The following is a 13,433-nucleotide window of genomic DNA, read 5'->3' as shown; positions in this document are numbered from 1 at the left end:
TTCTGCTGCTGCATGCCCCTGTGTGCCAGTGTACAGGGCCCAGACACCCTCAACCCCACTCAGTTCCTTCTCACTGCCTGCGGCAATCACTGAGATTGCTTGGCTTACCTTAGCCAGTACCACAGCACCTTAGCAGGTGCCCTCAGTATGTTCACCAGCTGCAGATAGGTTTCCAGATTTGTAGCATTGTAATTCATACCGTGGGCAGTGTAAGTTATCTGTTTTGGTCCCCGGCTGGGGATTTTTTCCCTTAGTCAGTACCCAGGGATGTCTTGCTCACTGGGCTTCCAGCTCTGCCTCCCTTGAACTAGGCTGTTGCCCGTAAATGACCCACACTTAAGTTTCTTGAAGTGTTTAGGGAAACTCATCTCCAGGATCAATGCCAAATGTGCAGAGTCTTTAAGCCTCAGACAAGGAAAGACAGAGGAACCAGGCTGAAGTTTTTCACGTGAGGGTGGCCCTGAGACCTCTGTCAGATCCTAATCACTCAGCACCCACTGTTTCAGCATGTTAGGAATGGGGCTTCCTAGGTTGCCCGAGTCCTGACATTGTTCTTCCCAGTGCTGAAGACAACCTGTAAGCAGATGGCCAAGGGAGGAAGGCCTTGTAGGCTTGGGAATAGGAGTGGAGTGTAGCTGACACCCAAGCTCTCCTCTTCTCTAGCACTGCAGAAGCCAGCAGTGTTGGCTCCAGCACTGAAACAGTTATCATCAAGTCTGGGGCTGGAGAGAGCACCTGCTGCACCTCCGGCATTGCACCAGCCTGAGGCCCTCTCAGCACTGACCACACTGGACTCATTGGTGGCAATGCAAGACCTGAGCCTTTCAGTACCGGTATGTCTGGAGGTGCAGGAGACCGCTCTTCTCAGGATCAGCAGACAGAGGGGCATCAGCAACACCAGTGCGCCCTTCGGTTCTGTGTCAACCTCTGTGGCATCAATCTGCACGTCCACCGGTGCCACCGAAGTGGGAGGCTGCATGGTTGGCTGTATTGCGTCCCCCTTCGATGAGGTGTTGGTCTTTGGCGCAGTTGGGAGTCACTCCTCCATGGTCCTCTGAATTGGAGATTGGTTTCTGCGCCCCACCTCCAGAGCCACTCTTGCTACACTCCACCATGGAACTACTGCCCTGATAGGACCTTTCAGTGGGAGTACCATGGACTGGGCAGCCAGGTGACATTGGGGCCCACTGCCTGTCCAGTGGGGTTTCCTCATTGTTTCAAGGTCACACACAAGACGTTCCTGATCTGTGTCCAGGGGGAGGTGAGAAGTATCTTTTTGCCAGGCAATGCACCGAGCACAGTACTTAGCTCTGTACCACGTAGCAAGAGGAGGTTTAGGAGGATCCTGTTGGATGTGCCAGTGGAGGAGGAGAAGCCTCAGCCTGCGATGGCGTCTTCTTCCTCCTGCCTGCTGAGGTAATTTCCTCAGGGGACATTTTGCCTCCACCAAATGATTATAAGGCCCACCGAGAGTTGCTAAAGAGGATGGCCTTGACCTGGGGATCCAGGTAGAGGAGGGCAAAGACCCTCACACAGCCTTGTTGAGACATTGGGTGCAATAGGGCCTTCAATAGCAGCCTTACCTATTAATAAGGCAATTATGAACCCTCTGGAAGACACCTTCATCTCAGAAAGGGCAAATGTAACTCTTATGCTTCGTTCAAGGGGTTTGAACACCTATATTCTCATCCCACGTCAGAGTCTCTTGTGGTCTCAGGAGCCAACGAAAGGGACGACAAGGGCAACAAGGAGAAACCCCCAGATCAAAGCAAAGAAACAAAAAAACTAGATCCATTTGGTAGAGAAGTTTATTCTGCTGGAGGGTTGTAACACATGGTTCCCAGTCAGCAAGTGGGTTTGAGCTGATTATGGATTGTAAGAGGTGGGACTCGATTCTAAAGTTTAGAGGATGTGTATCCAGAGCACTCCTTGTGAGCTGATGAAGGGAAATCTGCAGCCAGATCTTGACTGCAGGCTGTGCTGCATGTCATGGATTGGCAGCCAGGGGCATTGCCTCTGCAGTTGTGATGCAATGGCCTAGGGGCTTCCACTGGTGGTGCAAGAGGCTTTATAGAACCTGCCCTTTGAAGGATCTTCCCTGTTTTCAGAGCAAACTGCCTCTGAGCTCCATGGTGGGAGCTGTACACTCCAGCCCTGCCTAGAAAGCCCCTCTGCCCACAGCAGAACTCACTCCCCTTGCTCCTCAGCTGGACCTGCAGAGAGAGAAGAGTAGGAGCTGTGGATTTAGACCAATCTGTGCCTCTGCAAAGGCCTCTGCATCAATGCCTGCTACATCTTCCTCTGCATCAATGCCTGCTCCATTTGCACCCTTTGTGTGTGTGTTTGCTGAACAGGCATTTTGACTGCTCATTTGCAGAGATCTTGCCAGCTTCCAGGAAGCCAGACTTAATTTTCCCTTATTTGCAGTCCATTTTTGTCAGTTCCTTAACGACTGGTCCAAGATTGTCTCAGACTGCTGGTATTAAGCACTGTGGAAATGGGCTATTCCCTCCAATTTTTTTCTGCTCCTCCCTCCCACTCTCTCTCTTCAGGGACCACTCACACATGCTCCTAATTCAGGAGGTTCACCGTCTCTTCCAGCTGTGCTCCGTAGAGGAAGTTCTGCAGTGTCAGACAGGCAACGGGTTCTATTCCACATATTTTCTAGCTCTGGAAGAAAAGTGAGGTCTCAGACCACCTTTAGACCTGCACCAGCTCAACATACATCTCAGGAAGATAACATTTCACATGGCCACCGTGGCTTCCAAACCCCTCCCTCGATACTGGAGACTGGAGCACTGCCTTCGATTTAAGAGACACCTAATTTCATATGGCAGTTTGTCAAGGTCACAGAAGTTTCTCAGGTTCATACTAAAACACTTTCATTACCGGCTCATTGTGTTGCCTTTCATCCTGTCAGAAGCACCCTGGGTTTTCACAGCATATGTGGCAGTGGTAGCTGCTTTCCTGAAGAGGTGAAGAATAATGGGTCTGGTCTACCTGGATGCCTGGCTAATCAAAGTCCGGCCCAGCGGTCACTCTTTTCTCTGGTGTTCAACTCATCCAGTCAACCTCCAAAGCTGTGAGTTCACCAATCAACTCAGACAAGTCCAGTTTTTGTTGAGTTCAGAGGATAGGAGCAGAGCTTCCCTCTGCTGAGACCAAAACATTCCTTCCAAACCTAAGATTTGAAACAATTCACTCTCTTGTGACTGATTTCCACGTTCACCCAATCACAGCAACTTGAACCTGTGTGGGGCTCCAAAGCAGAAGCTGGTGTTCATCTGTGGTGGCTCCAGGCTTATTGCATTTGTGCTCTAGTTTTTGGGGCCTTTCCCTTGGTGACTGTCCATGGAGAAGTGACGAATCTGCATTCTGCATTTCATACATTGTGACCAAGGTCCCTCCACGGGGCAGTGGCCTGGTGAGAGCTCCAGGCATCCCCTCTGCTGCTGGTCCTGGTGCGTAAGTGCGGAGGGAGGAAGAGACAAAGGTGGAGCAATATGTGTGGTCCTGGGGACAAGCCCATGCCAGTTGTCAGGGCTTCTCCTCCCGGAGCCGGCAGCACCGAACAGCTCCATTACCAGGAAATGAGCTGACTCACAGGAGTTGCAGGACTGGTCAGACTGATGGTCCCTCTCCTCTTCCCTTGCCCTCTCTGAGGTGATTAGTGCTGGGTGCCTTAGCAAAAGGTGCACAGTTCCCACATTGCACTTCACCGGGGGGGTGAGAACATGCCATGGGAACGCAGCAAGTACCATTTTTGTTCCCTTCTACTGCTTCATCACCTGGATGGGCAGAGGGACGTGTCTTTCCGGCTGGTAGCTGCACTCCTGCTGCGTGTGATTGTGTCTCCTGTCAGGGACTGGCATCTCAGATGAGACTCAAACTCACACGGGCCTCACACTCAGAAACAGAGTAACTAATTGGAGGCGCATGTAATACAGCGGTTGAGCACATGTGTTACTGTCTCTCACTAGGGGCTGGTCCCAGCAAGGAGACGTCGCTGGTATTTACTAACCTTATGAGAGGAGCAATTCCTTTAGATCACTGGCAGGGGGCTTGTGTCTCTGGTGTGGAAGACCCTGCTGCTGCTGGTGTCTATATATTTGCAGCCATGGCTTGTTACCATGGCAGGTGGGGGCTATGGGGTGGACGCAGCTGCCCGAGGGCAGAGTTACAATTAGAAACACAAGTGGGACATCATGTAAAATCGATTTTCCATTCCCAGTGGGAAGAAACCCAGAGATGCATTGTGTGAATAAGTATTGGAGAGTAGCCGTGTTAGTCTGTAGCTGGAAAAACAACAAGAAGTCCTGTGGCACCTTATAGACTAGCAGACATTTTGGAGTTTAAGCTTTTGTGGGCGAAGACCTGCTTCGTCAGATGCATATAATGTGGGTCTTTGTCCACGAAAGCTTATGCTCCAAAAACATCTGTTAGTCTATAAGGTACCAGAAGACTTTTCATTGTTTTTCTGTGGGAACATGAACTTCCTGGACACCAGCTGTTGTTGGATTTGCTTATATCATTACACTGTGTTAATGGCAAGGACAGTGGACATCAGGGGTTCCAGAGTGTCAGACAGTGACAGAGCATCTACCTATCCTTTTGTTGACAACACTAGTGAATAGAAGAACGCAAGAACAGCCACACTGGGTCAAACCAAAGGTCCATCCAACCCACTATCCTGTCTGCCAACAGTGGCCAATGCCAGATGCCCCAGAGGGAGTGAACAGATCAAGTGATCCTCTCCCGTCATCCATTTCCAGCCTCTGAAAAACAGAGGCCAGGGACACCATTCCTACCCATCCTGGTTAATAGCCATTGATGGACCGAACCTCCATGAATGTATCTAGTTCTTTTTTGAACCCTGTTAAAATCCTGCACTTCACAACATCCTCTGGCCAGGAGTTCCACAGGCTGACCATGTGCCATGTGAAGAAAAACTTCCTTTTGTTAGTTTTAAACCTACTACCCATTAATTTCACTTGGTGACCCCTAGTTCTTATGTTATGGGAACAAGTAAATAACTTTTCCATATTCACTTTTTCCATAAGTGTCACGATTTTATAGAGCTCATCATATCCCACCTTAGACTCCTCTTTTTAAACTGAAAACTCCTGCTCTGTGATCACAGAGCCTGCTGCTCCTGCAACTGAGTCAACAAATGGGGCAGGCATTTTGGGGCTTCCTGTAAAGGCATGAAAAGTCCTAGCAGGGTAGCTGTGTTAGTCTTCATCTGCAAAAAGAATGGGAAGTCCACATATCTATAAAAGTGACACCATCACGGGAGCCAGTCACATCAGCCACACCATCAGGGGCTCATTTTCCTGCACATCTGCAAACATGACAAATGCCTTACGTACCAGCAATGCTCCTCTGTTATGTACATTGGCCAAACCAGACAGTCTCTGTGGCAAAGGATAAATGGACACAACTGAGACATCAACAAAGGTAACATACAAAACACACTTTAACCTCCCTGGACACTCAGTAACAGATATAAAGGTAGCCATCCTTTTACGGTAATTAAAACCAGACCACAGTAAATCCCCAAAATGCTTGATTTCAAGTTGCACTAAACTTGCGTTAACACGAATTAAGCACAACTTGAAGCTACTCTGCGGCTGTCTGCCTGCCTGGCTCCCCCACCTGATCGCACTCACAGGAGACTGGAAACTGACCAATGCTGACTCCCAAGTTACATGAAAATTCAACTTAACGCGGAGCTTGCCAAGAACTCAAAGAGAAACAGCAAATTTAACACCATCAAATTAGGGTTGAATAAGGACTTAGAATGGTTATCTCATTACAAAAGCAATTTTCCCTCTCTTGGTAGTCACACCTTCCTTTGGGGAGTGAGCCACTTCCACCTTACATGAATTGACCTCGTTAGCACTAGATAAAAAACTCCCTTCTTTTAATATGCTAATACCTATATATATATATCCCCCAACCTCTGTGATTTCCACCCCATGCATCTGATGAAGTGGTTACCCACAAAAGCTTCTGCCCAAATAAATGTTAGTCTTTAAGGTGCCACAGAATGCCTCACTGTAAAGGTGAAGTAATTCAGCTGGCCCCCTAAGGGCAGCGTATGCTTTTGGTTTACTGACGGCTGTAACTAGACTCTCTATACACAGGAACTTGTTGGTGACAGAGAGCTCCCTCTGCTGGTGATGCTAGGAGAGGAGGCGTAGAGAGTTAGACTGGAGCGCTACAGTTTCTCTGTAGTCCGCAGAGTGCCTCTTGTGAGTAATAGTCACCTTCCTCAGAAACCTTGTGCCAAGGGGCCAGCGAGCCCCAGTCTTCACAGCCTATTGCAAAGACTCCCTCGCCAATATGACACCTGCATGACCAATGCTGAGCACTCCACCACTGACCCGACTGAACTCCCTAGCACGGGGAAGCAGCAGCCACCACCCATGCATAGCCACACACCGTTTGTGTTTACATCTGCATTCCATCCCCGCTCCCCGGGAGTCGCTGCTTTCTGTTGAAGGAGGATCCTTTATCTAGCAAGAGGCTCTTTGTCCAACCTCTCCAGTGTAATTCTCTTCTGCTGGCCTCCTCCGTCATGGAGCTTAGTGCTGTTTTTGTCTCTCCCCTCCCCTCCCCTTTGCTTGCAGCTGGTCTTGGAGACCTACAACGTCCCAGAACTGTCAGCCGGGGTCAACTGCACCTTTGAAGACCTCTCTGAGATGGATGGCTTGGTGGTGGGGAACCAGATCCGGTGCATCTCCCCGGCTGCCAAGGAGGTGCCCCAAATCATCGTGGAGAACGGTGAGTGCCTTGTTCCTTCCCTTTGCAAATACTGTGTGTGGGTGGGTGGGTGAGGAGTGGGGGGTGGGCAGTGATAGCGCAACAGCTGGGAGAACAGCACATCAGTGGGTGTACATGTGGCTGTACAGGCCCTACAGCTGCTGGTTTGGCAGCACACAGCATTTATCTATAAAACGTAGACAGACAACAGCATGTTTACTTGCATTTGATCCCCTCTAATCTCATCCATCTTGAGGGATGGGGCTCGAGTCTCAGTCCAGGGGAGGCTCTGGGTCTGTGTGGATGGGGACGGGCAGCCCATGGGCAGGAGATGCTCCCGGTTGGGAGGGCGCGTGCACAGGGGCCGCATGGGGAGAGCATGCTCAGAGGGCCAAGGATGGAAGGAAGCTAAGGTATGTCCATAGGTGGGTGAAAGAGGAGGGTGATCTCAGCCCAGTGGTGACAGGAGCCAGTCCTGGGGGAGCCCCCTAACGGCGCAGCCTTCCCAAGAACAGCAATCGCAGGGGGAAGGCAGCAGTGCCTCCCATGGGGATCGTTCCTGGTGGTCACATTCCCCCCAGCGTGGAGCACACAGAGGGACCCCCGTGGGGACTCAGCACAGTGTGAGGTTCACAGGAGAACCCCTGCCCCAGGTTCTGCCTGTCCTGCAGCAGGTTGTTCCTTGGGCTCAGTCCACCTCTGCAGACCTGGGTAAGTAGCTCCAGGCGGATCCATCCCTAGGGGAGTCTCGCTTACGCCACTCACTCATTACCTCTGAATGCAGCCCCATGTCCCCCTTGTGTCACACGCGTCCTCTGCACACACCCCCTCCCAGGCCAGTGCGCTCACAGCCCTTAGCAGCAAGCAGCAGAAATAAATGGGGCTGGAAAGATCACCCAGAAAATCAGTCCCCTCAATGGAGAGCAGGTGTGCCCTCCCAGTCCTCTGACGGCCTGACACTGGCCCTGCCCTCCAGTCCTCCTGCAATCCGCCTGGCCTCCCCTCCCGGGGCACGTTGTGACCCACTTGGCTGGCACAGTGAGGCACCATTGCTGTACCATTCAACACTCATGTCCTCCTCCTTCCGATTATCTCTGCACTAGTGTCTCTTCCTCCTCCTCTCTGCTCTCAGCCTCTCACTGTGTATCTACCTCCAGATCTGTCCCCTTATTCCCAGCTGTCTCCTTGGACAGTGCCTCGCAGCACATGAGGAAACAGGTGGGCTAGGGGGTGCCATGCTCTGATACCACGGTGAAGTGTACAGTTTGAAAATCCAGAGGGACAGTCCTTAGTCATTGCTTGGCCAAGCCATGCCCATTGAATTCTCCCGAACCTCTCCCTACAAGTTGGTTTCCTTGCTCTTCTCCATTGTTCACTTTGAGGAGTCCATTTTGGGGCAGAGATGTGGCCCAGAATGGGATGTATTATTTCAGATGTGATGTACTCTGGCCTCTTCCCTGCCACCCCAACACGCCCATCGCTGTGGAAGCTGACAGCCTGATGATGTTGTAACACAGACAGCTAAACATTACGTTCCAGAACTCCTAAATGGCTAGCACCCTGCACAGATGCAAAAATCCCCATCTGCAACGATCGACTTGTACCCAGCCCATGAGCCGCGATACGCCTGCACAGCACGCTCCCTCCTGGTGCATCTCTGGAGCAGCCTCCGTGTGCTTGCCTTGCCTATGGTAGAAGGGAGGTGTATGGCTTAATAAATGTGTTCACTGTAATTATTATTGTTATTGTTATTTTAAACACCAATCTGACTATACCACCGGCATCAGAACAAATAGCTTTTCACGCTAAAAATAATAAAAATAAACGTCTTGCCTCAGCAGTGCTCAGAACCACAAACTAAACTGGAGAATAAAAGTGTCTGCTGCCTGTTTAGTTTGTGATTGATAAAGCTATCACGCTTAGAGCTCAGCGGTCCCTGTTTCCTAGCACCAGCCTCTGCCCCCCAACCGGGAAACTGGCCAGGGAAGTACTATCGCAGGGCTGCAGGGCTTGGCTTATGCGGGGGCCTCAGGATCTCTCGGCCTGGCAGGTCATGCTCCTGGGGGTGGGGGGTGAGAAGCAACAATAGGTGCTCCCATACTCCCTGGCTCAGTTTCCTTATGTGGATACAGGTGGGGAATGCAGGCAGGGGTGAGGTTGCTCCCTGGCACCTCTGGGCTTGGCAGGTCTTCCTCCTCATCCCCCTAGGAGGCTGTAAGGGAGGGAGAGAAGCCAGGCCAGCAGGCAGTCTGTGACTCCAGGTCAGTTCCCCCCGGTGGGCAAAGAAGGGTTAGAACCCTAGGCTATATCTAGATCACAGCGATTTGTTGACAGACGATTTTGTCAAAAGACATCTTCCGACAAAACTTCTGTCACCAGATTGCGGACGCACTGCCAAGCGGGTTGCAAGAGTGATTGGCTCTGTCGACAGAGAGAGGCCAGACTGCCTGGCCACTCTATCAGCAAAATGGCCAGCCACAAGCACAGCGGACAGGGCTGCCCGGTGTCCCAGAAGCCCTGTCTGTCGACAGAGAGCCCCCCAGACCATCCAGACCAGCCTTTTGTTGACAGCTCTTCATCGCCAGAGGCGTTCTTCCTCGTAGCGAGTGGGGTACAGCTATCGACAAAAGTGCTGGCAACAGAAGACCTGTGGGAATCTGGACACTGCGGGTTTTGTTGGGAAAGTGGCTGTTTTGCCAACAAAGCCCTTTAGTCTTGACACAGAATCATAGAATCCTAGGGCTGGAAGGGACCTCAGGAGGTCATCTAGTCCAGCCCCCTGCCCACCGCAGGATCAACCCCCACTAAACCTTCCCAGCCAGGGCTTTGTCAAACAGGGACTTAAAAGCTTCAGGGGATGGAGCTTTCACCACCTCTCTAGGTAATGCATTCCAGTGCTTCCCCACCCTCCTGGTGAAAAAGATTTTCCTCATATCCAACCTAGACCTCCCCCACTGTAACCTGAGATCATTGCTCCTTGTTCTGCCCTCCATCCCTCTGTCACTCCTGAGAAGAGCCTCTTCCCATCTCCCTTAGAAACCCCCTTCAGGAAGTTGAAGGCTTCTATCAAATACCCCTCAATCTCCTGCAAACAAAATAAGCCCAGATCCCTCAGCCTCTCCTCATAGGTCATGTGCTCCAACCCCCAATCATTTTTGTTTCCTCTGCCTGCCTCTCTCCAATGCATCCGCATCCATTTTGTAATGGAGGGCCCAGAAACAGATGCAATACTCCAGCTGTGACCTTGCCAGTGTTAGAGGTGCATGGGGGTGGGTGCAGGGCCTCTGGGGGGCAGGAGGCGAGGAAGGATCTCTCCAGTTGCTCAGCCAGTGATTAATTTGTGCTCTATCAGGCCAGCTGGAGAGGGCGGCTGCTGCTTCTGCAAAGTAAGTTGGCAATGAAGTCAGGAGATGTTTCCAAAATTGCTTGGCTGTGTAAACTGCAGCTATCAGTACATGGGGGATTTACCTGCTTGTCTTCCCTTCACTGTATGGGACAGGGGAGAGGGAATGTAGGTTCTGACTCATATGAGCTACAGAAAACTGCTTCCCTGCCTTTGCGATCCTATCGCTGGGCCCCTGGGAAAGGGGAAAGGAAAAGGGGCTGGCGTTGTGCTCCTGGAAGGGGCGGGGCCTCTGGAGGATGAGGCAGGGCTGGCATCTAGCCACCTCCTCCGAGCTCTTCAGCACGGCCCAGTGTGCATTACCTATGGCGCTGGAGGCAATATAGGACCTGGGGCTCCAGCTGCCACTGGTGCCATAGTAGCAGCAGCTGGGAGCCCCATTTGGGTTCTGGGGCAGTTCCTCCCTGCACCCCTGCCTCAGCAGGCCCATGTTGCAGGCTTCTGTCTGCGGAACTGTATTATTCATGCAGTGGTGCATGGTATTGTTAACAGTGGCTATGTTCCACTCCAGAAGCAGCTGCATTTCAGTGCTGGGTAGAATAATCCCTATTTCTTCCTTTCCTGACAGAGATATAGGGAGATTTATGTTAGTTAACATTTGAGATACAGTCTTAGGCCTGGGTTATGCTGGGAAATTAGGTCAGTATAACTGTTGCTCGGGATGTGAAAAATCCATCACTGACCTAGCTACAGCCTCTTGGGGGAGTGGATTACCAATTTCAACAGGAGCACCCCTCCTGTCGGCATAGGGAGCAGCATTTGAAATGTAGACAAGCCAATAGAAGCCACAACTGGAAAAGACCCTGCGTGGAGAGTGCAGAATCTGCATACAAAGTCAGCAGAGCAGTGTTATTAATTAGTAGCGTTGGTCATTGTTTGTTGAGCATAATGTCCAGTGAGCGTAATGTTGTACAAAATACAAAGTCAGGTCCTGCCTCTGGGATTTTCAGTAGGAATTAGGCAAACAACTCTGTTCAGACAAACTCAGCCCTGGGACAAATCACTTCCCATCTTTGTGCCTGTGTCTCCTCCCACCCACTGTGTTGCATGTTTAGATGGTAGGTTTTTTTGGGGTAGAGACTGCCTCTACCTGAGGGTGGGCTCTTGATCTCACTTAGGGCCTGTAGGCACTACTGGGATACATCAGAATGTAAGAGTATTTTCTTAAATTGCTACTTATCCCTGGTGTCTCCATCTTTGGGCCTCTAGTGTGAGATGCTTTAGGACTGATGGTGGAATACTCAGCCCTGCAGTCAAACCCATGGGAGCTGGAGGTTGCTTGGTGCATCTGAAATTCAAGCCTGTGACAACACAAGCCAGGGGCCCAAAATTGTGCCATAAAACTGTTGCTCCCCTTTGGCCACACTGCTATGGGCTGTGCGATGGTGCAGATTTTTGACCTGGCTGCTAACAAGTCATTTTGTTGTTAACACAACCATCCAGTCACCTCTGAGTGATCCTTATGCTCTTTCCCCAGGAGACCATCACATTGTCCAACTCCAGCTCAAGTCCAAGGAGACAGGCATGACCTTCGCTAGCACCAGCTTCGTCTTCTACAACTGCAGCGTCCACAACTCGTACGTTTGTGTTCCCCTGACATACATTTTTCCCCCACACCCTTATCAGGCTGTTTTGAATTCATCCAGCTGCCCATGCTGGCTGGTCCAGGTAGCACACAGACAACTACTTAGTTGTGGAGGAAACCAGCAGCCATGTCACCTGGGGCTTGGTCAAACTTCTGCCCTGCAGATTAGCCTATTCTGGGTGAAAGGTACCCTCCTGCTATGGGAAAGGTGCAGGACAACTAGGAGCCATTACTCCGGAGGGAAATCTGTGCCAAAACATTACAAAAAAAAATCCTGCACACAGCATTTGAAAATTCTGGATGTTTTGTTGGTCAAAATAACACAAGATAATCAGGCCCTGTTCAATTATTCTGGTAATTTGTTTCAAAAGACCTGCCAGCAAGTGTGTCCATAAGGATCCAGACAACGAAAGAGAGTCAGGACGTGTTTTTGAACAAATAACAGTTCCTGTGTGGGGCACTCTGGGTGTGGGTGGCTCAACAGGGCTTTGGAGGTGGGGGGATTTTGATGCACAGGGGTTTACTGGGGAGTTCCACGGGAGGGATGTTCAAGTGAAGGTGTCTGAGGCTCAAGAAGAAGGTCTGGGAAAGGAGAGGAGGGAGCTTGGCAGGGAGGTCTGGATGCAGGGGGAACAGCAGCAAGGAGTGAGGCTGGGGGAGGGGGGCTTGGAGGGGCAAGGGTCCAGGAACAAAGGGCTTGGCAGGGTGGTTCAGATGCAGGATGCTGGAACTCTATGGGAGGGGGCTGGAGCTTGAGGGGATCAGTGGGGTATCTGGCTGTGGAGGCAGGGTTCTGTATGCAAAATGGGGGGCTTGGCAGGGAGGTGTGGTGTGTGTGTGGGGACGGTCTGGATGCATGGGAGCGGAAAGACAGGAAGGCAGCTCCCCATATAGTGACCCCCACCCCCTATGGCTGTGAGCAGTGGGGGCCGGGAACATGTGTGTGTGTGTGAGTTCCTGGTGGTGAGTCAGTCTGACCTGGCCTCAGCCCTAGCCTCGGAAGCTGCCCGTGCAGGGGAAGAAGGATGCCCTATACTCCCTGAGCCCAGCTGGGACTAGCAGCTGGAGCTCAGCGCAGGGTAGAAGCCACTGGCAAGACCATTCACATCCCTGCCCCCCTCACCCCCCACAGATTTGAGAGAAACATGACAGTGAGTGACCGGGACAGAGAGCCCAGTCCCAACCCCTGGGTGGGGGCTTGTCTCTCCTGGCTGCTGCTGATGTCCAAACCAGAGGCACCCCCTACCCTATGCCTGGGAGGGGTGCGGAAATCAGGTTTCCTGTATGGAAAGAGTGAAATCTGCAGGCAACAGTTCTGCTCTTGTACAGTGGTGCAGAATTTCCCTACGAGTAAAAAGAACTGAACTTCCTCGTATTTGCCTGAAACTGGACTTATTTTGAAATAAGCTGTTCTGGAAGCGATAGTGTAAGATAACTTATTTGAAAATAACACATCCACAGGCAAAATGCAATTTGAAATAGCCCTCAGCTATTTCAAAATAGTGTGTCTACATACAATAGAGCCTAGTTTGAAAGAGAACCATTGGACACACTTGGCTTGGTTTGAAATAGGCTCTATTCCCTGCCTATGCAGTCCCTAGTTTGAAATAGGTGTTATTTCTTGTGCAACGAGATTTACCTACTTTGAAATAAGCCAATCGCTATTTCGAAATTATTTCA

The 13,433-nt window shown here is 51.0% G+C and overlaps 1 protein-coding gene across 2 annotated transcripts in view; it reads left to right on the top strand.

Moving 5' to 3' along the window:
* PLXNA4 (plexin A4) overlaps positions 1–13,433 on the top strand; it is a 685,503-nt gene that overhangs the window by 488,982 nt on the left and 183,088 nt on the right. For both annotated transcript variants that reach the window (XM_074975729.1, XM_074975721.1), the window contains 2 exons: positions 6,633–6,786; positions 11,646–11,745. In XM_074975729.1, the coding sequence (XP_074831830.1) occupies positions 6,633–6,786; positions 11,646–11,745 (254 nt within the window). The remainder of the gene's footprint in view (positions 1–6,632; positions 6,787–11,645; positions 11,746–13,433) is intronic.

This window comes from Carettochelys insculpta, chromosome 1 (assembly GCF_033958435.1).
Source record: "Carettochelys insculpta isolate YL-2023 chromosome 1, ASM3395843v1, whole genome shotgun sequence".
Lineage (NCBI taxonomy): Eukaryota > Metazoa > Chordata > Testudines > Carettochelyidae > Carettochelys > Carettochelys insculpta.
Note: the sequence above shows the minus strand (reverse complement) of the source record. Positions and strands in the feature narration are given on the sequence as shown.